The 24,591-nt window shown below is 35.0% G+C and overlaps 1 protein-coding gene across 1 annotated transcript in view; it reads right to left on the reverse strand.

Moving 5' to 3' along the window:
* The window catches only part of smchd1 (structural maintenance of chromosomes flexible hinge domain containing 1), a 459,542-nt gene that overhangs the window by 267,843 nt on the left and 167,108 nt on the right, over positions 1–24,591 (reverse strand). The window contains exons 16-19 of the mRNA XM_039754843.1: positions 23,523–23,605; positions 15,375–15,488; positions 11,469–11,546; positions 1,494–1,613 (exon numbers count right to left, since the gene is read on the reverse strand). Of these exons, the coding sequence (XP_039610777.1) occupies positions 1,494–1,613; positions 11,469–11,546; positions 15,375–15,488; positions 23,523–23,605 (395 nt within the window). The remainder of the gene's footprint in view (positions 1–1,493; positions 1,614–11,468; positions 11,547–15,374; positions 15,489–23,522; positions 23,606–24,591) is intronic.

The following is a 24,591-nucleotide window of genomic DNA, read 5'->3' on the forward strand; positions in this document are numbered from 1 at the left end:
AGACAATTCCTTTGACTTCGTGATTGGTTTGTGCTCTGACATGAACTGTCAATTGTGGGACCTTATATAGACAGGTGTGTGCCTTTCAAATCATGTCCAATCAACTGAATTTACCACAGGTGGACTCCAATTAATCTGCAGAAACATCTCAAGGATGATCAGGGGAAACAGGATGCACCTGAACTCAATTTTGAGCTTCATGGCAAAGGCTGTGAATACTTATGTACATGTGCTTTATCAATTTTTTTATTTTTAATAAATTTGTAAAAACCTCAAGTAAACTTTTTTCATGTTGTCATTATGGGGTGTTGTGTGTAGAATTCTGAGGAAAAAAATGAATTTAATCCATTTTGGAATAAGGCTGTAACATAACAAAATGTGGAAAAAGTGATGCGCTGTGAATACTTTCCAGATGCACTGTATATACATAATATGTTAGGCGGGTGCATTGAGCCGGGGCGGGACGGAGAGGAGGTGGGTATCTGTGCAAGTGTATTAAATAATGAAAGGGAAAAAGTGCTTTGAAATCAAGGACCCCTAACCAAGACAGCTTACAAAACAAAACGTGACAGACAGGCATATGCTACTTGTATAAAATTTGCACAGTAATAAAAACAGTGTTGAAGCAATGATGAAGAGAAAGGGAGATGCTAAACTTGGGTGGCCGCGTTGTGGCTGCCCGTAAATCCCAACCGATGTATATATCTGAGCGGATCTATCTGAACCAATATATATCTGAACGGATCTATCTGAACCAATCTATTTAAACCAATATATATATCTAAACCAATGTATATCAACCAAATATATATATCTCAACCAATGTATATATTTGACCGGATGTATTCAAACCAATGTATATATCTGAACGGATGTATCTCAACCAATGTTTATATATCAGAACGGATCTATGCAAACCAATTTATATATATCTCAACCAATGTATCTAAACCAATGTATATATCTGAACGGATATATTCAAACCGATGTATATATCTCAACCAACGTATCCCAACCAATGTATATATCTGAACCGATTTTTATATATATATATATATATATATATATATATATATATATATATATATATATATATATATAACTGAACAGTTGTATTAAAACAAATGTATATATTCAAACCAATGTATCTGAACCAATATATATATCTGAACCAATGTATATATTTATGAAGCACTCTCTCTTTGCCTTTTACAGCCAATACACTAGCACAGTAAGACATATAAACCTTTTGGCCACTAAACCAAAAAAAAAAAATACCAACTAAAGATAGTACATGCAACATATATCTAAACTTTTTTTGGAATTAATAAAAGACAATAAACATGATTTGCTACATTATATTTTGTTCACAAATGAAAACTAATTTTAATTAAGTATGATTGCTTCTGGTAGTCTCTTGAATGGAGCCTAAACTCGAATTCATAAAGAGGTAATTTCAAAAAATTAATTTTCAAATGAAAAAGTTCAATTACCATTTACTACAAATTTAATAATCTTGGAAGGTAGAGAAATTCCTGCATATGTGTCTGCATTGCTCTCATTCAGCACTGTCTGGAGCTTCAACGTATATTTTCCTAGCCTAGTAACACTTTCTGGGGGGGGAAAAAGAAAACATATTAAATATAAGAAATTTAATTATCTTAAAACATTCTAAAAATATTTAATTTAAAACATAATTATTTGCAAGGTTAGAGAAGGCAACTAAGAAATATTCCAGAACAGATGAGTCTTGACCAGTTAAAAAAATACATTTGGTTAATATTTGTATAGCACTCGACACTCACTGCAGGCTTAGTCCTCCTCAAACAGTGGAGTAGCTGGATGTATTATTACTCACATGTTTACTTCATTGTCTACAAAATCTAGTGAAGTTTGGAGTGTAATAACATGGACTGCAAGTCAGAAATCAACCTTGGAAAAGAAGTCAGCCCACTCAATCACACATTCACACAGTCATTTTAAATTTGACTGTCTGGTCAAGTCTTCACATCTTTTGCAGGATAAGGAAACCAAATTAATTAACAGAGAACATGCAAGCTCTAATCTAGATGAGAACCTAGGAAATCTAGAAAATGAGGCAGCAAAAGTAACTATATCACAAAAATATACATTCATTATATTATTATTATATATTACTATATATATTATTATTATATTAATTAGCTATATGTCGTATCAGCAAAATGAAAAGAAATAAACTCTTGAAATAAATCACTCTGTGTGTAATGAATCCATATAATATATGAATTTCACTTTTTGAATTGAATTGCTGAAATAAATTTTTTTGATGATATTCAAATTTATTGAGATGCACTAGTATGTCCTGGATGATTATTATGTTTGTGACATGCATTATCATCATCGTTGGCATCGTGGGGAATGCTCCTGTTTAGAGTATAATGTAAGCAGCCTCACCATTAATGTGTGAAGTACACTGAATAATATTTTGTCTATTATTTCCAATGACTCCCTTATTGATAAGCTGCAAGGCCCTGAACACTTTAATCTTCCTTCTAGTCAATGAGCTTGAACAGATCAACTTTATGCCTGCAAAAATCAGGAATGTATTCCAGTGGCACTGAGCACAGGGAGACAAAACTTTACAGGGTGCCAAACCATCACAGAGCACACTCAAATATTTTAAGTTTTTTCAAATTACACCATACAGAAGTTAGTAATAGCAACAGACACACAAACCTTCTTACCCTCAAATATGAAAGGTGTACTGTACTGCTTCTTAAATGTATTATTTTGGGCTAATTGTGAATGGTGTACTGTACCGCTTCTTATGTTATTACATTGAAAAACCCTTAATTTATAAGTCATACTAATTTTGGCCAGTAAAACTGTGTAACAGCAGTACTCTCTGCTATCATTTCTAAATGTACTGTTTTTCAATTGCAAATGCTGAACTTTAATGCGTCTTGTATTGGATCACTTGCTAAACCTTAATATAGCAAAATGATTCTGTTTAGCTATATACCTACAACATATTTCTTTATTTAAATGACTTGTGTTGTAACTATTTTACTATATATCCACAAAACGCTCTAAATAATTTCAAGAGCTAGTTCTCAATCTTTTGTCTAGAGGTTTTGTTAGTCAATACTTTCAAAATAGACATTCATTCATCTATACTAATAATGCAAAGCCCTCCCCGACTGACTGATTGACTGATCACTAATTCTCCAACTTCCCGTGTAGGTAGAAGGCTGAAATTTGGCAGGCTCATTCCTTACAGCTTACTTACAAAAGTTAAGCAGGTTTCATTTCGAAATTCTACGCATAACGGTCATAACTGAAACGTACTTACGTACATATATACGGCCACAGCCTGCAGCTCGGTCGCCGTGTGAGGCGGACTTGCATCACCCATCACCACGCCTCCCACGCAGTTGGGTGCCTGCCTATATTGTGTCCCCCATACGCACACCTCCCACGTAATTGAGTGCCTGCCCATATAAGGCCGTCCGTCAGCAGCAATCCAATAGACACGCTGCCGCTACGAGGCGTTTTTCATGCCTAAGACGAATACGATATTTGCGAGATACAACTTTAGTGAGAAGACTCAAGGTATAAACGAGACTTTTGATCACTTTGTAACAGAATTAAAATTGCTGGTGAAGGACTGTGCTTATGCAAACGAAGATGAGATGGTCAGGGATAGAATAGTGTTTGGCACAAACTCAGCAAAAGGGCGAGAGAAACTTAAGTGCCGGGTCTGAGCTAACATTAAATAAAGCCGTGGACATCACAAGATCGTATGAGATAGCACAAGCACAGCTGAGAACCTTCGATGCATGTACTCCGAGCAGCTCACGTGAACTGTGAATGCAGTAAGCAGATAACAAGCAAGAGCTCCAAAGAGCGCTGAACAAAAAACGCATTACACAATTGAGAAGGCAGCAAAAGAATATAAAGCAAGTGACGCATACAAGCATATTCATAAGTGCAGCTACTGCGGAAACAAAGCACACGGTGGAAAAAGTCTAAGTCCAGGTAAAGGAAAACAGTGTAAAAAAATGTGGTAAACTGAACCACTTCACTAAAGTTTGCAGGACTGGGAAAGGTAAACCCGTGCATGCAGTGTTTGATGTCTCAGATAAAGAGGAAGACGAGCTGTTTATTGATGCAGTAAGAAAGGAACAACCCTCTGAAGCTGAACAAGCCTTTGTAGACATATCAATAGGAAAGCAAGGTGTAAAGCTTAAGTTTAAATTAAGTTCATAGACACGCTGCCGCTAAATATTCGCAGGCAAACCCACAACTTAATACCGGGAATGCCTGTTAAACATCTTAGATTCATGAGTACCGATTTGGGTAGTGAAAACTTTGATGAACGAAACCTGTTATCTTTACAACCGTTGACAAACACGGAATGTAACTTTAACACAACACATCCTCCAAATACGAACCTGATTGAAAGAAATGATATAATCAAATCCTTGACGACAGCAACACTTATAACAGTCACAAAACAATTACATTGACAATCATGTTACATTATTTTTAAAATGTTTCCTTTTCTTTTTCATAACTTCTTTAACACACTACTTCTCCGCTGCGAAGCGCGGGTATTTTGCTAGTTTATTTATAAAACCACTTTACTAATTTTACAATTGTTTAATCATTTTTACTTTTATGTTTGTTAACAGTACATCATTTAAATTATCTTTCCTTTGAAAAACTTTTTTGTTTTTGTTGTTTCTAGCACCCTAATACAATCATAAAGTATATAAAGGGAACAATCAATAATTTATAGATGCAACAAAATTCCATCTTAAACTTTTCACCAAGCATTAATTTCCTTCTTTCCTAAGAAAAGTAAGCACAGTGGAACCTCGGGTCACAAACATATCGGACCACGTACAAACGTATGTTATGACCAAAAAGTTCGCCAAACTTTTGCATCGATTCACGAGCACACACTCGGGTGATGAACAAGCCAGTTTCCCTTCCAGTTTGTACGCGCCGATGATTTCCGCATGTGTTCAGTTTCTACCTATGCATTCCCTGTGCAGCGAGTGAGAGAGAGTTAGAGCGAGAGAGAGAGAGAGAGAGCGCAAGCGTAAGGCCGAGAAGGCAGTTAAAGAATGCATCGGGCTTGTTTTTAAAGGGACTGATTCGAGCATTGTTTTAACTTCGTTGTATTTAATGAAGACTTTTTTCTATTGGATTTTAACCTCCACTTCACTTTACAGCTATCGGTTCATAGTGTGCATTGTTGCAATGTTACTTTTCTTGGTTGTTTTTTTTTTTTTTTTTTAAATCCGTAATTTAATAAAGTATTTACAGTGAGCAGTTCGTAAGGCGTGAATTCTTGCAATGTTACTTTTCTCTGTTCAAGGTTTTCTCAGTGTTATTCAATGTTTTTACATTTAGTTTACTATTATGTTGTGCATTCTATGGTATAATTAACTATTTTTGTGCTTAAAAATCTTTAAAAATATATATTTACATAAAGTTTGTACGGTCTGAAACGGATTAATTGTATTTACATACAATCCTACGGGGGAAATTACTTCGGGAAATGAGTTTTGGAACGAATTACGGTCATGACCCGAGGTTCCACTGTACTACAATGTGCATCATACAGACAAATCTCGCATCCGAATAATGATTTTAAGTTTCTCTCCAAAGTTCTAGCTAGAAGTATTGAGAAAGTGCTTCCTTCTGTAATATCACAAGACCTAACTGGATTTATTAAAGAACCTAAGTGTCTGCCTAATTTTCAACATTTATTTAATATGTTCACCAATTACAACTAACACCCAAGAATTCTTACTATCTTTGGATGCAGAAAAAGTATCTGATATGGATAAATGGGACTACCTATACACCACATTGTACAAATTTGGGTTCTGCTTAAACATATGTGCATAGATCAAATTACTCTATATTAGTCCAAATGACTCAGTCCGTATTAACATTATTTCAGACTGCTTCAAACTAGAATAAAGTACTCGACAAGGATGTCCAATATCACCACTGCTCTTTGCAACTGTCACTGAACCATTGGCTTTTTAATTTCAAAATGCCTCAGAGATAATGGGTATTTGTGGAGAAGGACTTGAACATATTATTTGCAGATAATATGGAACTGTAGTATATACAGTCATATGAAAAATTTAGGAAACCCCACTTAATTCTTTGGACTTTTGTCTATCATTGGCTGAGCTTTCAAAGTAGCAACTTCCTTTTAATATATGACATGCCTTATGGAAACAGTAGGATTGCAGCAATGACATTAAGTTCATTGGATTAACAGAAAATATGCATCATAACAAAATTAGACAGGTGCATAAATTTGGGCACCCCAACAGAGATATTACATCAATACTTAGTTGAGCCTCCTTTTGCAAATATAACAGCCACTAGACACCTCCTATAGCCTTTGATGAGTGTCTGGATTCTGGATGGAGGTATTTCTGACCATTCTTCCATACAAAATCTCTCCAGTTCAGTTAAATTTGATGGCTGCCGAGCATAGACAGCCTGCTTCAAATCACTCCATACATTTCCGATGATATTCAAGTCAGGGGACTGTGACGGCCATTCCAGAACATTGTACTTCTCCCTCTGCATGAATGCCTTTGTAGATTTCAAACTGTGTTTTGGGTCATTGTCTTGTTGGAATATCCAACCCCTGCGTAACTTCAACTTTGTGACTGATGCTTGAACATTATCCTGAAGAATTTGTTGCTATTGGGTTGAATTCATCCGACCCTTGACTTTAACAAGGGCTCCACTTCCTGAACTAGCCTCACAGCATGATGGAACCTAGTGCTGGGCGGAATGACAAAAATTCTATATCACGGCATTTTTAAAAATTGTACCGGTTTCACGGTATTCAACGGTATTTTTTTTTCCATGCATGAGTAAACCACATTTTCCACAGCAATTACTGCAGTAGACTGGCTAAGAATAACCTATTCCACTGTCATGAGAATTGTACATAGTACTAAAAACATTTTAATGTGCACACAAGTATTAATACAGTTTGCATGGCCCCATAAAGTGATAGTTTTCAAGGAGGGGGCCACTAATGAGGCACTAATGAAGAGAAGGAATCACATTGCATGACAGTTGCAGTCAAAATATAGAACATTTTCATTGAACAAATTTTGCAAACAACTTAAACTAAAATTTTGACAACCATCCAAAGAGGCATTTAGACTTAGTAAAATATCCAGAGGTGCTTGTCAAAAGTTGTATTGCACTGAACATGTCTTAGAAAAGGAATAAATAGTAAATATGTTTTGTAAAATATCTAGAGGTGCTTGTCAAAAGTTGTATTGCACTGAATATGTCTTTAGAAAAGGAATAAATAGTAAACATTTTTTGTAAACCAACTATACTTTCTGTTAATGTTAATCTCTGTCCACTGACTCGTTAAAGTGACTATTTAAACAACTTTACCATCACTAAACTGCATAATATTTAAAATAATAAATAATAAAATAAATAATAGTGCAACTTCCAGTAATAATACTATTACTTCAAAATGCGATTGCACGACCGCAGGGATGTTGATGACGTGATTGGGGCGAGTCGCACCCAATCGTTCTCTATTGCTTCATCAGCTTACTGCGCCATGTGAATAAGGCACTGCGCCCATGGAGATGTATGTTTATGGGCTGGCAGGATACAGGGAATCAAAAAAGAAAAGATAGAACACAAGGAGGTTAAAGAAGGGAAAAGGCAGTCATGGGAGAAGACATAGACACCAGGAAGGTGAAGGCAGCACGAGCTGGGGCTCCTTGAGGGAGCGCAGGCTGAGGCAATCTAGGGGCTGGTTCATCCCACTGACTAAGCGTGTGGAGTGTGGCGAGCGAAATGTAAGACCTCCCAATGGATCTTAGGAGTGTCTGAGTAAGCATGAAGGAAGAAGGGAGGTGTGACAATCTTCTGGAGAGAGCCAAGACAGGAGTTGAAAAAGCAGTTCATTTAAGGCTAACGCCCGTAAAGTGTGAGCCCTCAAGGTGGTATGCTATGGATGCATTTTAAACTTCATTTTAACATGTTCATTTATTATGGATTTTATCCCCACGTTACACTGGTTTTATGGATTTGCTATTTAATAATGTATTTGCACCCTACAAGAAATTAAATTTCAAACTTCTGGATGGGTTGTAGGGGATCAAACACTTATTTCTCTCAATGACATGCAAATTAATTTACAACTTAAAAACACATTACATAAAAGTTATAAATTACAATGAACTAAAGCAGGAGGGGGGCATGGCACTAACTAAGTTTCAATTTCAAAATACTGGGCAGCAAATATACAGGCCATAAAGACCTGCACATCTACACAAATTGATGAATATACATAAGCCTGGCCCACAACAGAGTTAAAATCTTGCATTACTTCTTTATATTGCCTGCACTGTGCCCCAGTAAAGTAATGCATTTTTTCTGGATTTTTGGTTGAAATTCTGTCTCTCTTTCCATTAAAATGAAACTACCATAAAATTAGAGACTGTTTCTTTGTAAATGTGCAAACTTACTAATTCAGCAGGGGATCAAATACTTATTTCCCCCACTATAAATCAGGGGGAAAAATCTGATAGATATAAGTTGAATTGGCTGTACTTTTTTATTATACCAATAAGCCCTTGTTTTAAAACAAGGCACAGAATCAAATGTATTTATTCATCCACTCACAAAGACTAGGGGGCTCTGCCCCCTGCGCGCTTCGCTCACCAACCCCTTAGTTTGGTTAATTGCATATACAATTTTAAAAGCGTTTTTTTTTCGGAATTGTTTCAATTTCATTATTTGCACTTTTACTTTAAAGGTTCAGTAAAACAATATTTGGAATTATATTTTCTTCAAGATCGCATTGAATTTTGATTCCGTTTTTGCCCATGAGTGAATATCGTTTCTTTTTCTCTAATAAATAATCCCACTTTTTCTAATGTTTGTCGCTATGATTTGTGAATTGTCATAGCAAAAGCTATTCTCATTTTAATACGAATGGCATATCAAGATCTCCTTTGGTGTATAATGTTATTCTCGGAATATAATACTATATTACTGTTCTTGCCGCCTGTTAAAATTTGCATCACTTCTCCGTGATCATAAATATACACCAGACCAAACTGTGTTTTCTTTGAAATTAAACTTTGTCGTTGTTTTAACTAATCTATGTTTTGTGCACTGAATAATGCAGAAAGATTATTGTAGACTCGTATATTTTGCCTTTAGTGTTTGTGGATTCTGTGGTGGGCTGATGCCCTGCTCGGGGATTGTTCCTGACTTACGCCCTGTGCTGGCTGGGATTGGCTCCAGCAGACCCCCCGTGACCCTGTTTTTGGGTATAGCAGGTTGGGAAATGACTGACTGACTGACTGTCTGTCTGTCTGTGGATTTCAGTTTCCCCAAACATCCAATCTTTTAATTCTCTTGGATATGCCTCCTCATTGTGTAGAAACACTGTTTTTCCCTGATGGCAACACGAATTAGGCAATCTACAAGTCTACAAAACTTCAAAGCCTTGTAATATTTACATACTTTGACATAATTCTGACTTTTTTTTAGCGCTAATGCAATCTTTATCTTTTTTTGATACTTTAAAAATTTTCTACTTTTATATTCTGTAACTTGCTCTGTGTATATATCGCGCCTACGTTTTTGTGTCTTTTGAATTCCATTGTTTTCATTATCTCTAACCTGCTCTGCATGTGTTTCGCTCCCTCATTTTTGAACTTCTTTATGACGTTTTACTTTGTTTTCTACTCTTTGCCTTTTATTTCTGACCTCGCTTTGTCCTGCCATTTTCTTCAATTACACCTGGTCCATGATGATTAATTTCCATTTGTTTGCGCTAATGTGATCTTTACTATCTTTTTTTTTTTTTGATACTGTAGCGACATCCGCGTCCGGCTCGAAAACAGAAGTAAAAAAACAGACTGACGTAGTAAAGTCTCTCAAATGTTTTACTTGAACAACTGCCAACTTCGTAACCCCAAACACAACCTTCTAGCACCCTCACCAACCCCTCCTCCTCCCCCGGGTCTCACTCCCCCTTTACCACATCAATCAATACTCCGCTGTCAGTCTTCCGTGCTGTACTCCACACTCTCTCAATCGGACCTAACACTTACTTAAAAAACAAAGGCTTCAACCTGGCTGGGACTCTACAATACTTTCAAATTTTACTGCTTTCATATTCTTTACCTTTCTCTGTATATGTATCGCACCATCGTTTTTTTGAACCTTTCGAATTCCACTGCTTTCATAATCTCTTATCTGCATTTTTTTTCTCTCCAATGCTTTTGGGTCTCTTTTCTCCGTGCTGCTCTTTCTACTTTGCTTAGTCGTTGACGTTTCATCTAGAACATATTGTCGTTATATGCTGTATATGAGCTGAGAGCACAGGATCTGTGTGTGCTACGTGCCTTTACACGTTTTGCTGTCCATGGTCTTATTTGATATTGGTTGTAAGTAGGGAGTGTCTTGCAAAAATTTCATGTTCCACGTCCCCGAGAGACAGTCCTGGGACAATCTTTTGGCACCATGTCTCATGTTTACTGTCTCTGCAAAACGCTCCGTGGCCAATCTCTTTCATGTCACAGGTCTTTTAAATGTCTTCCAAGAAATTCCGAGAAGATCACGTCTCATCTCCCTGGTTTTCCTTTCCAAGATTTTTTTTTACAATAGAGATATTATGGAACGAGCATTAGGTTCCTTTTACTAAATTTGTGCTTGTAGCCGATTGCTTTGTGGTCTGTAAAGTACACTGAACCAGTCATCTGTAAACAACAATATCTAAAAAGAAGTTATTGGTTCTGTTGAAGTATAGGACAGCTCATACAACAGCTGCTGCACTGCACTTCTTAATTTGTGAATGTTAACTAGAGAGGATACTTGGAGATGTCTCCAGTTTATAGTTTGTGTGTGCCTTATTCATGATGGTAGGGAAATCAGACAATTCCCCTAAATTATTTAATTTTCCATTGGTTCTGTTATTTAACTAAAAGGAAGTCTAAACATTATACAGTTTTCCACTCAAAAAAATCACAAGGGGGAAGGGCAAATTGCAGTTTTTTTGAAAAAATGCAAAAGTATTAAAAATGAAATGACAGACAATGTTCTAAAACACAGTAGCAGATACCTAATTCAAGGAAAGTGCCAGGACTGGAAATTAAATGTAAAATGTGCATAACAGTACTATGAAATTACAAGACTTAAATATGCTGTTTCTGTCCAGATAACAAAAGTACAGCAGATATGAACATTCTTGGAGTGGAAGATCTTTGTGAGAACTATACACAGAGACTTCAGGTAATCAAAAGAACATGGCAATAATTAGTAAATTATTTAAAAATGCATTTCTCTATCACCCTACCCCTCCATTGAATGATGTGCAAAACATACATTTGAAAAAGACATACTTGTACATTCAACAAATATACAAACTCAGTTATGAAGTGTCAACTAACCCATTTTTTTAAACCAGTAAGGCCACTTTCCACCATGTTGGCTAATGTGTGAAATGATTACTTCATCCTCTCTGTCACCTGTAAGACACACAAAAAAAAAGGAAAATCAAGAGCAATGTTTAAAATTGGAACAATTCACACATATAAATGTCTTGCATATTCTTAAAAATTCTATAACAGGCTCCTTATTTTATGAAGTATGCATGAGATTTAAAGTTGGAAAAATTAACTTTAAATGGAGGTTAAGAAGGCATAAAACAGTTAAATCTATACTTCAAATATACAATTAATGGGGGGAAAGATGAAGCACCATGGGAGATTTTGAATTTCTACCATGGCACACGCTGTGGAGTTTGCAAGTTACTCTGTTTCTAAATGGGTTTTCAACAAGTACCCACTTTCTTTTTAAGCCACAAAGACATGTATGTAAGGCTAAGTGCAGTTCTAAATTGTCATTGCTTGTGTTTGTCTGAATCAAATGCTGGTAACTTGTTCAAAAAAGTCCAGCTAATGAACAATTTAACAATTATTGTTCAATATCTACCTAAACTCAATTAAGGAACAGACAATTATTTACTGTAAACATTACAGTACACTACTCAAATGAGGCTATTGCTTTTTGAGCATTTCATTAATTAATAAATAATTGATTGGTATCAATTAAAGTGCAGAAAATGCAAGAACTGAAATGAGCCAAAAACAAAGTCAGGAATTTTTATTTCATATGGCTTGGATATTAAAATGTAAATAATGGATTGCTGTATATTAAATAAAACTATTACTGTAATGTCCTTAGACTTTAAAAATACAGTAGAGGCATTAAAGAGATTTAGATCTAACAGCATCTACACCAGTGCTAAGTGCAATAAAAACAAGCATTACATACCTTAGTGTATCATGCAACATCATAATTAATCATTTAACACTAGAACTGCCACACATTTTTTGAGTACTAAACCACCAATGCACGCCATGTGGCATCTAACTCCTTTTGTTCTCACTAATGGCACCATCAGCTCAGCATCCTGATAGGGTAAAAGTCATAGACTGCCTAATACAGCTTGTGTTAACTTAATAATAATAATGATACATTTCTTGGCACAGAGCAGTAAGGCAAAAAACCTCTTTGGTATTTATTAGTTAAAAGCAAAACCCCACATTTCATTGACCTGGACAGATAAAATACATGAAGTAAAATACTTTTTCATATTGACTCTTTAAATATTTTTCTTTTTGTTTTATTGTGTGTGCATTCTACAGTTCTGTACTGATTCGTTCTACTGGGAGTGACAACAACTTGAAGGGAGGCTGTGCCATGAGTAACTTTCCAAAATTGCTCTGCATTTCAGTATTTAATTGTAAGAAGCAACACAACGCATAAAATTATACTAAAAACAATATTTTTATATAAAGTAAGTAGTTTATAAAATAACATTATACTTACATACTTCACGGATTACGTATGTAAATGGCATGATGGACTGAGTGTAATACAGGCCACATCACCAGTCTGCTATCACTTCTCACACACCAAAAATGGGTGCACTTTTTTCACTTTTATTTTGCTGCGTGTGTGTGCCTCTGTACATTGTCAGCGTTCATCTGTTTTTTGTCTTTTGGGCATTTAGCTTATTTGCCAAGAAATACTGGTGCTTGAAGCTGAATTTTGTAACAGTTGGTACAATGTTGTGATGACTTCTTTAACCTTCTCCTTAATACGTAATTGGTGTTGAATCTGAGCGAATATTAATATATACATAAACTACTTCTAGTACTGGCAGTGGGAGAAGGGTGTGTCCCCTATATTTTGGAGAGAACTTCCCTTGGAAATACAAAATCTCACTTAAAATGAAACGTCTGTTATGACAAGTGCCTCTAAGTTTCAGTACTCAAAAGCACAGGATCAGAAGTGCCCACTTAAGCACTATGGAAAGTGAAAATACTGTTAGCAGAGAATTTTCTCACATTGCTTGGGAAAGGTTCATAGATGCAAGACATGCACACTGATGAAATTATTAAAGACTAGGGGGCTTTGCCCCCTGCTCGCTTCGCTCGCCAACCCTCGTGTTTGCTTTTCTGGATACACACTTGTAAGATTTTTTTTTTCTTTGAATTGTTGCTATTTCATTAGTTTCACTTTTATTTCAGAACTTCTGCAAAAACAATATTTGGAATCTTTCGTGTCCCAATATGCTGAATCTTTTAAATGAGGTCTGTGAGACTTGTGTTTAATGACTTTGTACCATAATTTAGGATAGGTTTCTCTGTTTGGAATTTCAGCACAGACAAAACGATCCACATCATCAGTAGTTAATTTTTTTTGCAAAGTAACCAATAAATGCATGCGAGTTAAACCCTGTTTTTGAAATTCTCTGACTTTAACTAATTTCCTTTTGTTTGTGTCAATGCGATCTGTGCTATCTTTTTTTTGATACTGTAGCGGCTGACGTAATAAAGTGTCACAAAAGTTCTACTTTAACAATCGCCGACTGTGTAACCCCCCGTGAGGCTGCCCTGGAACAATCTCTTGGCACCAAGTCTCATGTTTACGGTCCCCACGAGATGCTCCGTGGCCAGTATTTTTTTTCTTGCGGGTCTTCCGAGAAGATCATGTATCGTTGCCTTGTTTTTCCATTCCAGGGTTTACTGTATATATATATATATATATATATATATATATATATATATATATATATATATAAATAGAGAGAGAGAGAGAGAGAGAGAGAGAGAGGGAGGGAGATTTAAAAGTACAACCCCAATTCCAAAAAAGTTGGGATGCTGTAATGTAAATAAAAACAGAATGCAATGATTTGCAAATCTCATAAATACAAAGTTTATTCACAATAGAACAAAGAAAACATATCAAATGTTGAAATTGAGATACTTGACTATTTTACGAAAAACTAGATAATTTTGAAAAGAGTTTCTGCAGTTTTTTGTAGATTTGTGAACCTCTGCGTTTCTTTACTTGTGAGAGACTGCCTTTCTGAGATGCTTTTTACATCAAGTCAAGTTACTGACCTAATTAGTTGCTAAATGTTCCTTAAGCTGTTTCTTTTTAGCATCAAGTACTTCTCCAACTTTGTTGCCCTAGTACCAATGTTTTTGAGATATGTTACTATACATTTTCTCAGTTTAAACATTTGAAATGTTTTCTGTGTTCCACTGCTAATAAAATATGGGTTTATGAAATTTGCAAATCATTGCATTTTGTTTTGACTTACATTTAACACAGCATCCGAACTTTTTTGGAATTGGGGTTGTACAACCACAGCAACTGGCTTGGGTCTTTGAGCTTCTAGCGTTAACTCATCTTAATCCACACAAGAGAAAGGGCTGATCTGGATATATTTTTAGAATTGTAACATTAAATAGTCACACCTTTATCTGAACCTACTCTATATGAATACCATAGTTCTAATACACTTGCTCTAAATACCTCAGAATTACAAAAACAGAAAACATATTGATTAAAATAATCAAAATTATACAATTAGCTGCAACCAGATTTAGTAATGCAAGCTTTTATCAATTTTGCAATTTCCTCTGTTAAACAGTGAGAATTTATGTTCACACTGGGCAAGTTTAGAATAATTAACCCAATCCAAAAGGCTTTGGGAAAAGCAAGATAACAACTGGAGGACCCAAAGGAAAACCCCACACAGTCACAGGGAGAATGTGCAAACTCCTCATAGAACTATAGAGTTCAATCCCAAAACATTACACCACTGTACCACTAAGGTGTGCTTTAAGCAGTAAAAACTGTAGCAGACATTTCTTCTTTTCATATAATGTCACTTCTAATTACAGCGTTACATTAAATTTGTTTTTTTCATAAAAGCTTTTCATATACCTTCTAGAGCTAGAGCAGATGCAAAAATACTAGTAAGTGTGTCTACTTACAATGGAAAATTACTTTTAATTCAACCAATAACTTTTTTGATCCTGTATGACTTGAAGCTGGCAGTTTTTGCATTGCTTCACCTTTCTTGTTCAAAATCTCAATTCTCATTGCACCTATACAAAATGAAAAAAAAAAGAAAATAAAGAAAGCAACTGCTGTAATCCAAAACCTAAGCCAGAAGTGTGCATTAAAATCATAAGGTCAGTTTTCAGCACAATAATATACAATATTTTGTTTCATGAATTTAACAGTTCAAAATCACTTAATTTCTGACCTGTTTATTCATCAGCATCATATACACCCTATTAAAGACAAGAAATATAAAAAGTACTCGAGATGTAAAATTAAAACTTTTCATAAACGAAACATTTATATTTCAAATTTGCTCAGATACAAATGTGAACGTGGCTGAAAAGAACCTAAGTAGCTTAGTAAAAATGTTCTCTGTTTGAATTCTCTAAATTACAAAATTTTGTCTCACAAATTAAAATTAATAATGTAACAATAAAATAAAATTCATTATGCAGGGATAAAAATACTGTACTATACTCTATGAAATCAGGCAAAAAAGATTTTTAAGAATAATTTATGTATAAAGTCAAAATTTATACAATGCAAGCAAGCACTGCTACATTATACAATGAAATGCATATTGAAAAACTGCCATAATGTCTCTGGAATTCACAATACCATACATTTTATAAACCACTTTTACTGCTATGTAATGCACTTGTGGAAACATTTCTTCCATGGAAACTGCCAATAGAGTCTGAAAAGCAATGGGGCAATCCTGGTCAAGAATTTATTAATTTCTGCACTGAGGAAGTTAACCTTGCATTACCTGTATACTTGGGAGGACTTTCATGTTCGAAGCCATTCACACAGAAAAAAAACATGTTGAGAACATAGAGAAAAGCTAGTTTGCTTTTACATTGAAGGAACAGAAGTATTTATGAAAATGTTAATGTGATTAACAGCCACAACCTGACAGGCAAAAAGTACATTTTTTTTTTCTCCCAGAGACATTTATCAAGGTATGATTGAAAAAAAAAAAGTTAAATTCTCACTGAACTATAAAATAAAATAAATTCACATAAAAATGCTTTCAAACAAATAAAATAAATGATTAATAGCAGCAACTCTATTTCACGATTATTCAACAGCCCAAATTTTGGTTTAAGAACATGGAATAAATGATATAAGGTAATTTGCTAAAGTAAAAACTCTGGAGCTGGTTTAAACAATGAATTGAATACTGTATGACATGTATCATGAAATACGGTTCAAGAAGACTCCCCAGAATAATATTTGCAAAACTGTTCTGTAGACAAAAATACTCAGAAAATAAAAGATATGACAATTGAGCAGCGTGTATGCATGCTTTCAGAATAAAATGCACTCTTTATTAACATTATGTTCTCTGGTATACTAGCACTAAATAAATAAGCACTTTAGTGTAATATGATCTTCTGTTGAACTAGTTAAGACTGGTGATGAATTAAATTTACTGCTTTTGTTAAATAATTTACAACAGGTTGATCATCCATAAACACTATTTTAATAAGAAAATGACTTCTCAATTACATCAATTATAATTTATTATTTTACTATTTCCGACTTGAAACATACAAGAACAACATCACATAAGTGTTAAAATCTCACCAAACCCGAACTGTATTTATAGTACCTTGTGCATTGAGTATGTTGCATGTTTTCTTGTATACATGTAGATTTCCCGACACTGTTTAAATATACTGGACAATACTGACTAATCACTACATTTTTCATGCTACCCAAATAAGCACAATTTCCCAATAAACCTATCCAAGAAAAAATGGGGTTTAGAAAGCAGATGTAATTTTGATAAAGTTTTATTTTTTATAATGTTAACAATAATTCTTACAGTACAAGGTTCATAACTACTGCACTTTTTGTCACACACAAACATAAAAATATATAATCAGGGATCCTTTTGTGCTATCTAACATAGTAAATATTTTAAATTAAAGGCAGTATATCCCCACAAAATGAATAATTAGAGAGTAAATCTTGTTTTTGTGCTTTCTGAAAAATTTCTTAAGTCAACAGACACATTTTAAGCATATTCACCTTAAGAAAAGCATTTCAAAAAGTTATATAAAATTTACCTTGTCCTTTTATAACCACTTTTGTTAAAGATTATAATAATCAGAAACTAGGGATGCACCAATACTTTTTGCTCACAGCAGACACCAATATACATTATTCCATGAACATACTGGGCTAAAAGCATCAAAAATTACTATTTTTACTAAGAAAGGAATGGTGGTACAATTTTCAACAACTATCAATAAAATGTAATTTTGTATAAGCCATAATGAATGACATGTATGGTGTTTATTTAAAAAAGTATTAACATTTTTAAGAGCACTTAATGAAGTTAATGACAACTCTTGCAAAGGTTTGTAATATTTAGATATACATGAAAACAAAGTCTTTCTATAAATATGAATTTCAATAAAAAAAAAAGCCTGAATGAAATACTGGCAACAGAAATAAATAGAAATAAAAAGAGGCTTTCAGACTGCAATTCAAAAAGTATGCATTTCTTACAGAACATTTCACTTCTGTCATACATCAGTCTGTTTGTTATCTCTAACTGATGAAGCTGTACTTAAACTCTTAACTATCCATAGAGTTACATGGTACAGCAGACCTTTAAGCTTAAGCAGCCAAGAGAGGACATTAGACTATGCTACATTGCTAGGGGAGGGAAACACTCCTCTCTAATCTTGGCATATTAAGTTCAGAAAGGTATGTCTACACTGAGCAAACTACGATACTCATGCAAACTGGTCTCCCAGTATTTCATCAGATGTTTTAGACAGACTATAGTGGGGTTGCATTCCCATTTTTTTTCAACAGTTGTACCATTTTTTTTTTTTTTTTTGGCCAGGTAGCTCACCTCTAGCACGGTGACCATTATCTGACAACTTCTATACATCTATACCAAAAGCTTTTTTCCTTTTTGGTAGATAAGTAGCACAAATGAAATAGCAGCCTTAGTATATGGTACTTGTATAAATATACACAATGCAGCCATGAATAACCCTCACATACCAGGTAGACAACAGTGTGCATGGAGATAGGCATTAACAGAATAACAGACCTGGTTAAAGTAGTCTCTGTACTTTTCTTTACAGTTGTAGTTGCATTTATAGTTTAGCTTATAAAAAAAAAAATTTTAGAATAAAATTTCATGGAGCAAATTTAAAATACCATAATTGTAAAGAAAACATTGATTTGAAAAATACCAAACTCATCCTTTTTGTAATCCAATTTTTTCCATTATACCTCTTTTTTGGCATGTTTGTCAAGTAAAACTGTGCATCTCTTGAGGTACCTATAAGGAAAATTGGTTTAATTTTACAGGTTTTGTTTTCACGTTTGGACAAACTGCTCCTTGAGGTCCAATTTAAAACCCAAGAACAGGCAATTTATTTTTAAATTTATTTTCAAATTTTAAAAATTTAAAAAAATAATTACAACACTGTAGAAAACAATTTCATATGGCACATTATAATACAGGTGCCAGTCATAAAATTAGAATATCATGACAAAGTTGATTTATTTCAGCAATTCCATTCAAAAAGTAAAACTTGTATATTATTCATTCATTACACACAGACTGATGTATTTCAAATGTTTATTTATTTTAATTTTGATGATTATAACTGACAACTAACGAAAGTCCCAAATTCAGTATTTTGGAAAATTAGAATATTGTGAAAAGGTTCAATATTGAAGACACCTGGTGCCACACTCTAATCAGCTAGTTAACTCAAAACACCTGCAAAAGCCTTTAAATGGTCTCTCAGTCTAGTTCTGTAGGCTACACAATCATGGGGAAGACTGCTGACTTGACAGTTGTCCAAAAGATGACCATTGACACCTTGCACAAGGAGGGCAAGACACAAAAGGTCATTGCTAAAGAGGCTGGCTGTTCACAGAGCTCTGTGTCCAAGAACATTAATAGAGAGGTGAAGGGAAGGACAAGATGTGGTAGAAAAAAGTGTACAAGCAATAGGGATAATCGCACCCTGGAGAGGATTATGAAACAAAACCCATTCAAAACTGTGGGGGAGATTCACAAAGTGTGGACTGCAACTGGAGTCAGTGCTTCAAGAACCACCACACACAGACGTATGCAAGACATGGGTTTCAGCTGTTGCATTCCTTGTGTCAAGCCACTCTTGAACAAGAGACAGTGTCAGAAGCGTCTCACCTGGGCTAAAGAGAAAACTGCTGCTGAGTGGTCCAAAGTTATGTTCTCTGATGAAAGTAAATTTTACATTTCCTTTGGAAATCAAGGTCTCAGAGTCTGGAGGAAGAGAGGAGAGGCACAGAATCCACGTTGCATGAGGTCCAGTGTAAAGTTTCCACAGTCAGTGATAGTTTAGGGTGCCATGTCATCTGCTGGTGTTGGTCCATTGTGTTTTCTGAGGTCCAAGGTCAACGCAGCCGTCTACCAGAAAGTTTTAGAGCACTTCATGCTTCCTGCTGCTGACGAACTTTATGGAGATGCAGATTTCATTTTCCAACAGGACCTGGCACCTGCACAAAGTGCGAAAAGTACCAGTACCTGGTTTAAGGACCATGGTATCCCTGTTCTTGATTGGCCAGCAAACTCTCCTGACCTTAACCCAATAGAAAATTTATGGGTTATTGTGAAGAGGAAGATGCAATACGCCAGAAGAAGAACTGAAGGCCACTATCAGAGCAACATGGGCTCTCATAACACCTGAGCAGTGCCACAGACTGATCGACTCCATGCCACGCCACATTGCTGCAGTAATCCAGGCCAAAGGAGCCCCAACTAAATATTGAGTGCTGTACATGCTCATACTTTTCATGTTCATACCTTTCAGTTGGCCAACATTTCTAAAAATCCTTTTTTTGCATTGGTCTTAATTGATATTCTAATTTTCCAAAATACTGAATTTGGAACTTTCATTAGTTATAATCATCAAAATTAAAAGAAATAAACATTTGAAATACATCAGTCTGTGTGTAATGAATGAATCTAATATACAAGTTTCACTTTTTGAATGGAATTACTGAAATAAATCAACTTTGTCATGATATTCTAATTTTATGACCGGCACCTATAAACCATGAGTGTGAAGGAATAGCTTTAAGTAGAAAAACACTGAACTTATCTTTTAACTAGTCTACAGGTGTTTTTGCAAACTTAGAGTCATATGAAAAAGTTTGAGAACCCCTCTCTGCCTGTATAATAATTTACTTTTAGCAAAAAAAGATAACAGTGGTATGTAATGTAATCAGAAAATGGAAGGCCACAGGCACAGTTGCTGTTAAGCCCAGGCCTGGCAGGCCAAGAAAAATAGAGAAGCGGCATATGCGCAGGATTGTGAGAATGGTTAAAGACAACCCACAGATCACCTCCAAAGACCTGCAAGAACATTTTGCTGCAGATGGTGTATCTGTACATCGTTCTAAAATTCAGCGCAATTTGCACAAAGAACATCTGTATGGCAGGGTGATGAGAAAAGAACCCTTTCTGCACTCACACTACAAACAGAGTCTCTTGTTCTATGCAAATGCTCATTTAGACAAGAAGATTAATTTTGGAACAAAGTGCTTTGGGACTGATGAGATAAAAATTGAGTTATCTGGTCATAACAAAAAGCGCTTTGCATGGCGGAAGAACACCACATTCCAAGAAAAACACCTGCTACCTGCTGTCAAATTTGGTGAAGATTTCATCACGCTGTGGGGCTAATTCAGGGACTGGTGCCCTTTTTAAAGTCGAGGATCAGATAAATTCAACCCAAAATCAACAAATTCTTCAGGATAAGTTCAAGCATCAGTTACAAAGTTGAAGTTACGCAGGGGTTGGATATTCCAACAAGACAGTGACCCAAAACACAGTTCGAAATCTACAAAGGCATTCATGCAGAGGGAGAAGTACAATGTTCTGGAATACTCAACTAAGTATTGATGTAATATCTGTTGGGGTGCCCAAATTTATGCACCTGTCTAATTTTATGATGCATATTGCATATTTTCTGTTAATCCAATGAATTTAATGTCACTGCTGAAATACTACTGTTTCCATAAGGCATGTCATATATTAAAAGGAAGTTAAACGGAAGATCCAAAGAATTAAGAGGGGTTCCCAAACTTTTTCATATGACTGTAATTGATTTTCTTTATTTGAAAAACTTTCAGACAGCAGATGTAATGTGAGTTTTGTTTGACATGTGGTGTACCTAAAGTGCAACTGGGAAAAAATTAAAAACAGTGTAAGCAACAGGTGATGAGTGAGCTACATATCCAGTACAAGCAATGCCAATAAACTCCACCCATACAACATTGAACTTGATTACTCTTTTTGACACTGATCAGCCAAAAATGACTTTTTAATGTCAAAATGAAAGCAGATCTCTGCAAAGTGGTCTGAATTAACACTAAATATAAAAAAGAAAGTAATTATCGTATAAGTTAATATGGCACACCTATATTATCACTGCTGCAGCCAATTGGTTTTAGAAATCACAAAATTAGTTAAATGAAGATCAATTGTGTGAAGTCAAAGGATTTCAATTGATTGTAGTATAAATGCACCAGTATCTGGAAGTTCCAACTTCTGATGAATTATAATTGTCTAATCTAAACCATCAAGACAAAAAGAACACACCAAGCAACTCTGTGAAAGTGTAGCTGAAAAGCACAAATCAGGGGATGAATACAAAAAATATTTGAATCACTGAATATCCATTGGAGTGTAGTTTAATCAATCAGTAAGAAATGGAAAAAATAATATAAGTCTGTAAATCTGCCTACAGTAGGCTTTATGTGAGAGTAGCCAAGCCAAAATTCCTGTTAAAAAAGAAAATTACACATAACACCTCAGCAAGAGTTTGTCAGAAAAATGCACATTACATTTTAGCTAGAGTTTACCAGAAGGTGCATTGGAGACTCTGAAGTTGGCTGGAAGAAAGGTCTATAGTATGAAGGGACCAAAATTGAGCTTTTTCTTGTAAGTGAAACAATGTACATTGCTAAAAACAAAGTATAACCACTGAGAAGAGTAGGGGTTGCAGTGTTATACTGTGGGGGGTTCTCCTCTGCTGATGTCCCTGGAAGTCTTGTAAGGGTAGAGAATAAAATGAATGCAGCAAAATATGGGGAAATCATGCAGTCTGTAAGAAACCTGTGGCTAAGAGAGAATATTTGTTTTTCAGCAAGACAACAACCTCAAGCATTAAGCCAAAGCTAAACCAGAATGGCTTAAAAACAATGTTAATGTCTTACTGTGACTGAACTAAATCAGCAACATAATTTTCAGCGGGACTTGAAAAGGGTTGTTCAGTTTACAATCTCCATGTAACCTGTTAGAGCTTGAATAGTTTAAAAAAGAAGAATGGGGAAAAATTTCAGTGTCCCAATGTGTAAAACCAACTAAGCCTATCCACACAGACTTAAGGCTGCAACTGCTGAAATTAGCAACATTTTTATAGAACATTTTCATACAAGGAATGTAGCTCAAGGTGCTTTACAAGATCAAAAGGAGATCAACTAAATAGCACTTGAAGAGGGAGCTAGGAACAAATACTCATACCAAAGGGTTGTTAAAGGGAAATATTCTGTTTTCAAAATTGAACATGGCAGCTCTATTGGAAATACATTTTGTACCCTGGGTAACCAGCATGAACACAAAGATCATACACAAGGAAATTTGAAAGGAACATGAATGCTATGTATGTAGCTGAAACTACTTTGCACAACCAGCGTCATCATTGCAACACCAAAAAATTACATTTTATATTTTTCCAAAAGTACATACTATTCCCATATTTTGTTTAAGAATAAGATTTCAGTCACTTAATGATATAATACAATCCACCCCACAATTCTGGAACTTACATACTTTACACCTAAAATTTCCCGTTTCTTGAACTTTTACGTATAGATCTCATTTTCTATTCGGAGAAAAAGACAGAGCCGATTCCAAGTACACATACAAAGGAGGAGGTTTTGGACTGACAGGAGTACCAATGAGCTGTATTGGTGCATTCCCATCAGAAAAGTTACTCAACTGGAAGTCTAAATCGTGATACTTTTAAAAATAAATAAAAACATACCTATAGGTGTTCCAGCAGAGAGGATATCATTGGACTTTAGCTCATCTCCATCGGGCCATGTAACAGCAAGCTTATCTGGAAGTCTGTTGTGCAAACATTTTTTTAGTATTATTCTAATATCACAGCAAACCATACAGCATTGTCCCTGAACATTTCACTTTAATTACCATGCTTTTGTTTTCAACATTCATTTTATTTTTTAAGATTTTATCTCTGTCTTAGACAAACTGTTACTGTATTTTCACTGAGTCAAGGTAAACTCTTAAACTCAAAATGAACTGATCAGCTAATAAAAATAACAATGAGGCAAACCTACAGATCGATGACATTTATTTTGAACTCCAGAAAATCATAAAAGCATCCACTGTAAAGTAGTGTTTTATGTGGCTTAATTCTGTTTACTTATTTAACCAGAAATTTTAAGTATAACCTGGATAAAAGCAAGTGCATGCTTGACTGTGGTATGCAGGTAATTGTCATTCCATCAGTATAGCTTGCCAGCTTGCACATTTCATTCCAAAGATGTAATCTCAAAACTAAGTACAGCACTTCTTGCTCTTTGCACAGCGAGTCACCAAATCATGTCTGATGCATCCTATAAACTTTCCTATTAATTACAAATTAAGGACAGCAACTAAAGCACATATAGAACTATGCAAAAATCTGTTACCTCAGCAGAAATATATTTTTAAAGCTAGTCATCTTTAATCATGAACATACTACATTACATAATAGCTGAAAAAAATTAAATATACATTAATTAAAACAAAACACACACAAATGTCTTCCATTTGTAAAACAGCTAAGTATATGGCCTCCCCTAAATAAAATTCTTGAGTGACATAATTTGCCACACTGCTGTCTAAATTTTTCAAGTAGTCCTGTGCAGAATTCCCATAACATTCATTTTGACTTGACCAAGCGATCAGACACAGCTTCATTTATTTCAAGGTCATTATTCCAATACTGTAAGTACCAATAAGTGTCATTTTCCCACAGATACAGTATGATGCATTAAATGCTGCTTATATTCCTCAGCTGTCATCATTCCATCTATTTTGCCAAACTA

The sequence above is a fragment of the Polypterus senegalus genome, chromosome 5 (genome assembly GCF_016835505.1).
Source record: "Polypterus senegalus isolate Bchr_013 chromosome 5, ASM1683550v1, whole genome shotgun sequence".
NCBI lineage: Eukaryota > Metazoa > Chordata > Cladistia > Polypteriformes > Polypteridae > Polypterus > Polypterus senegalus.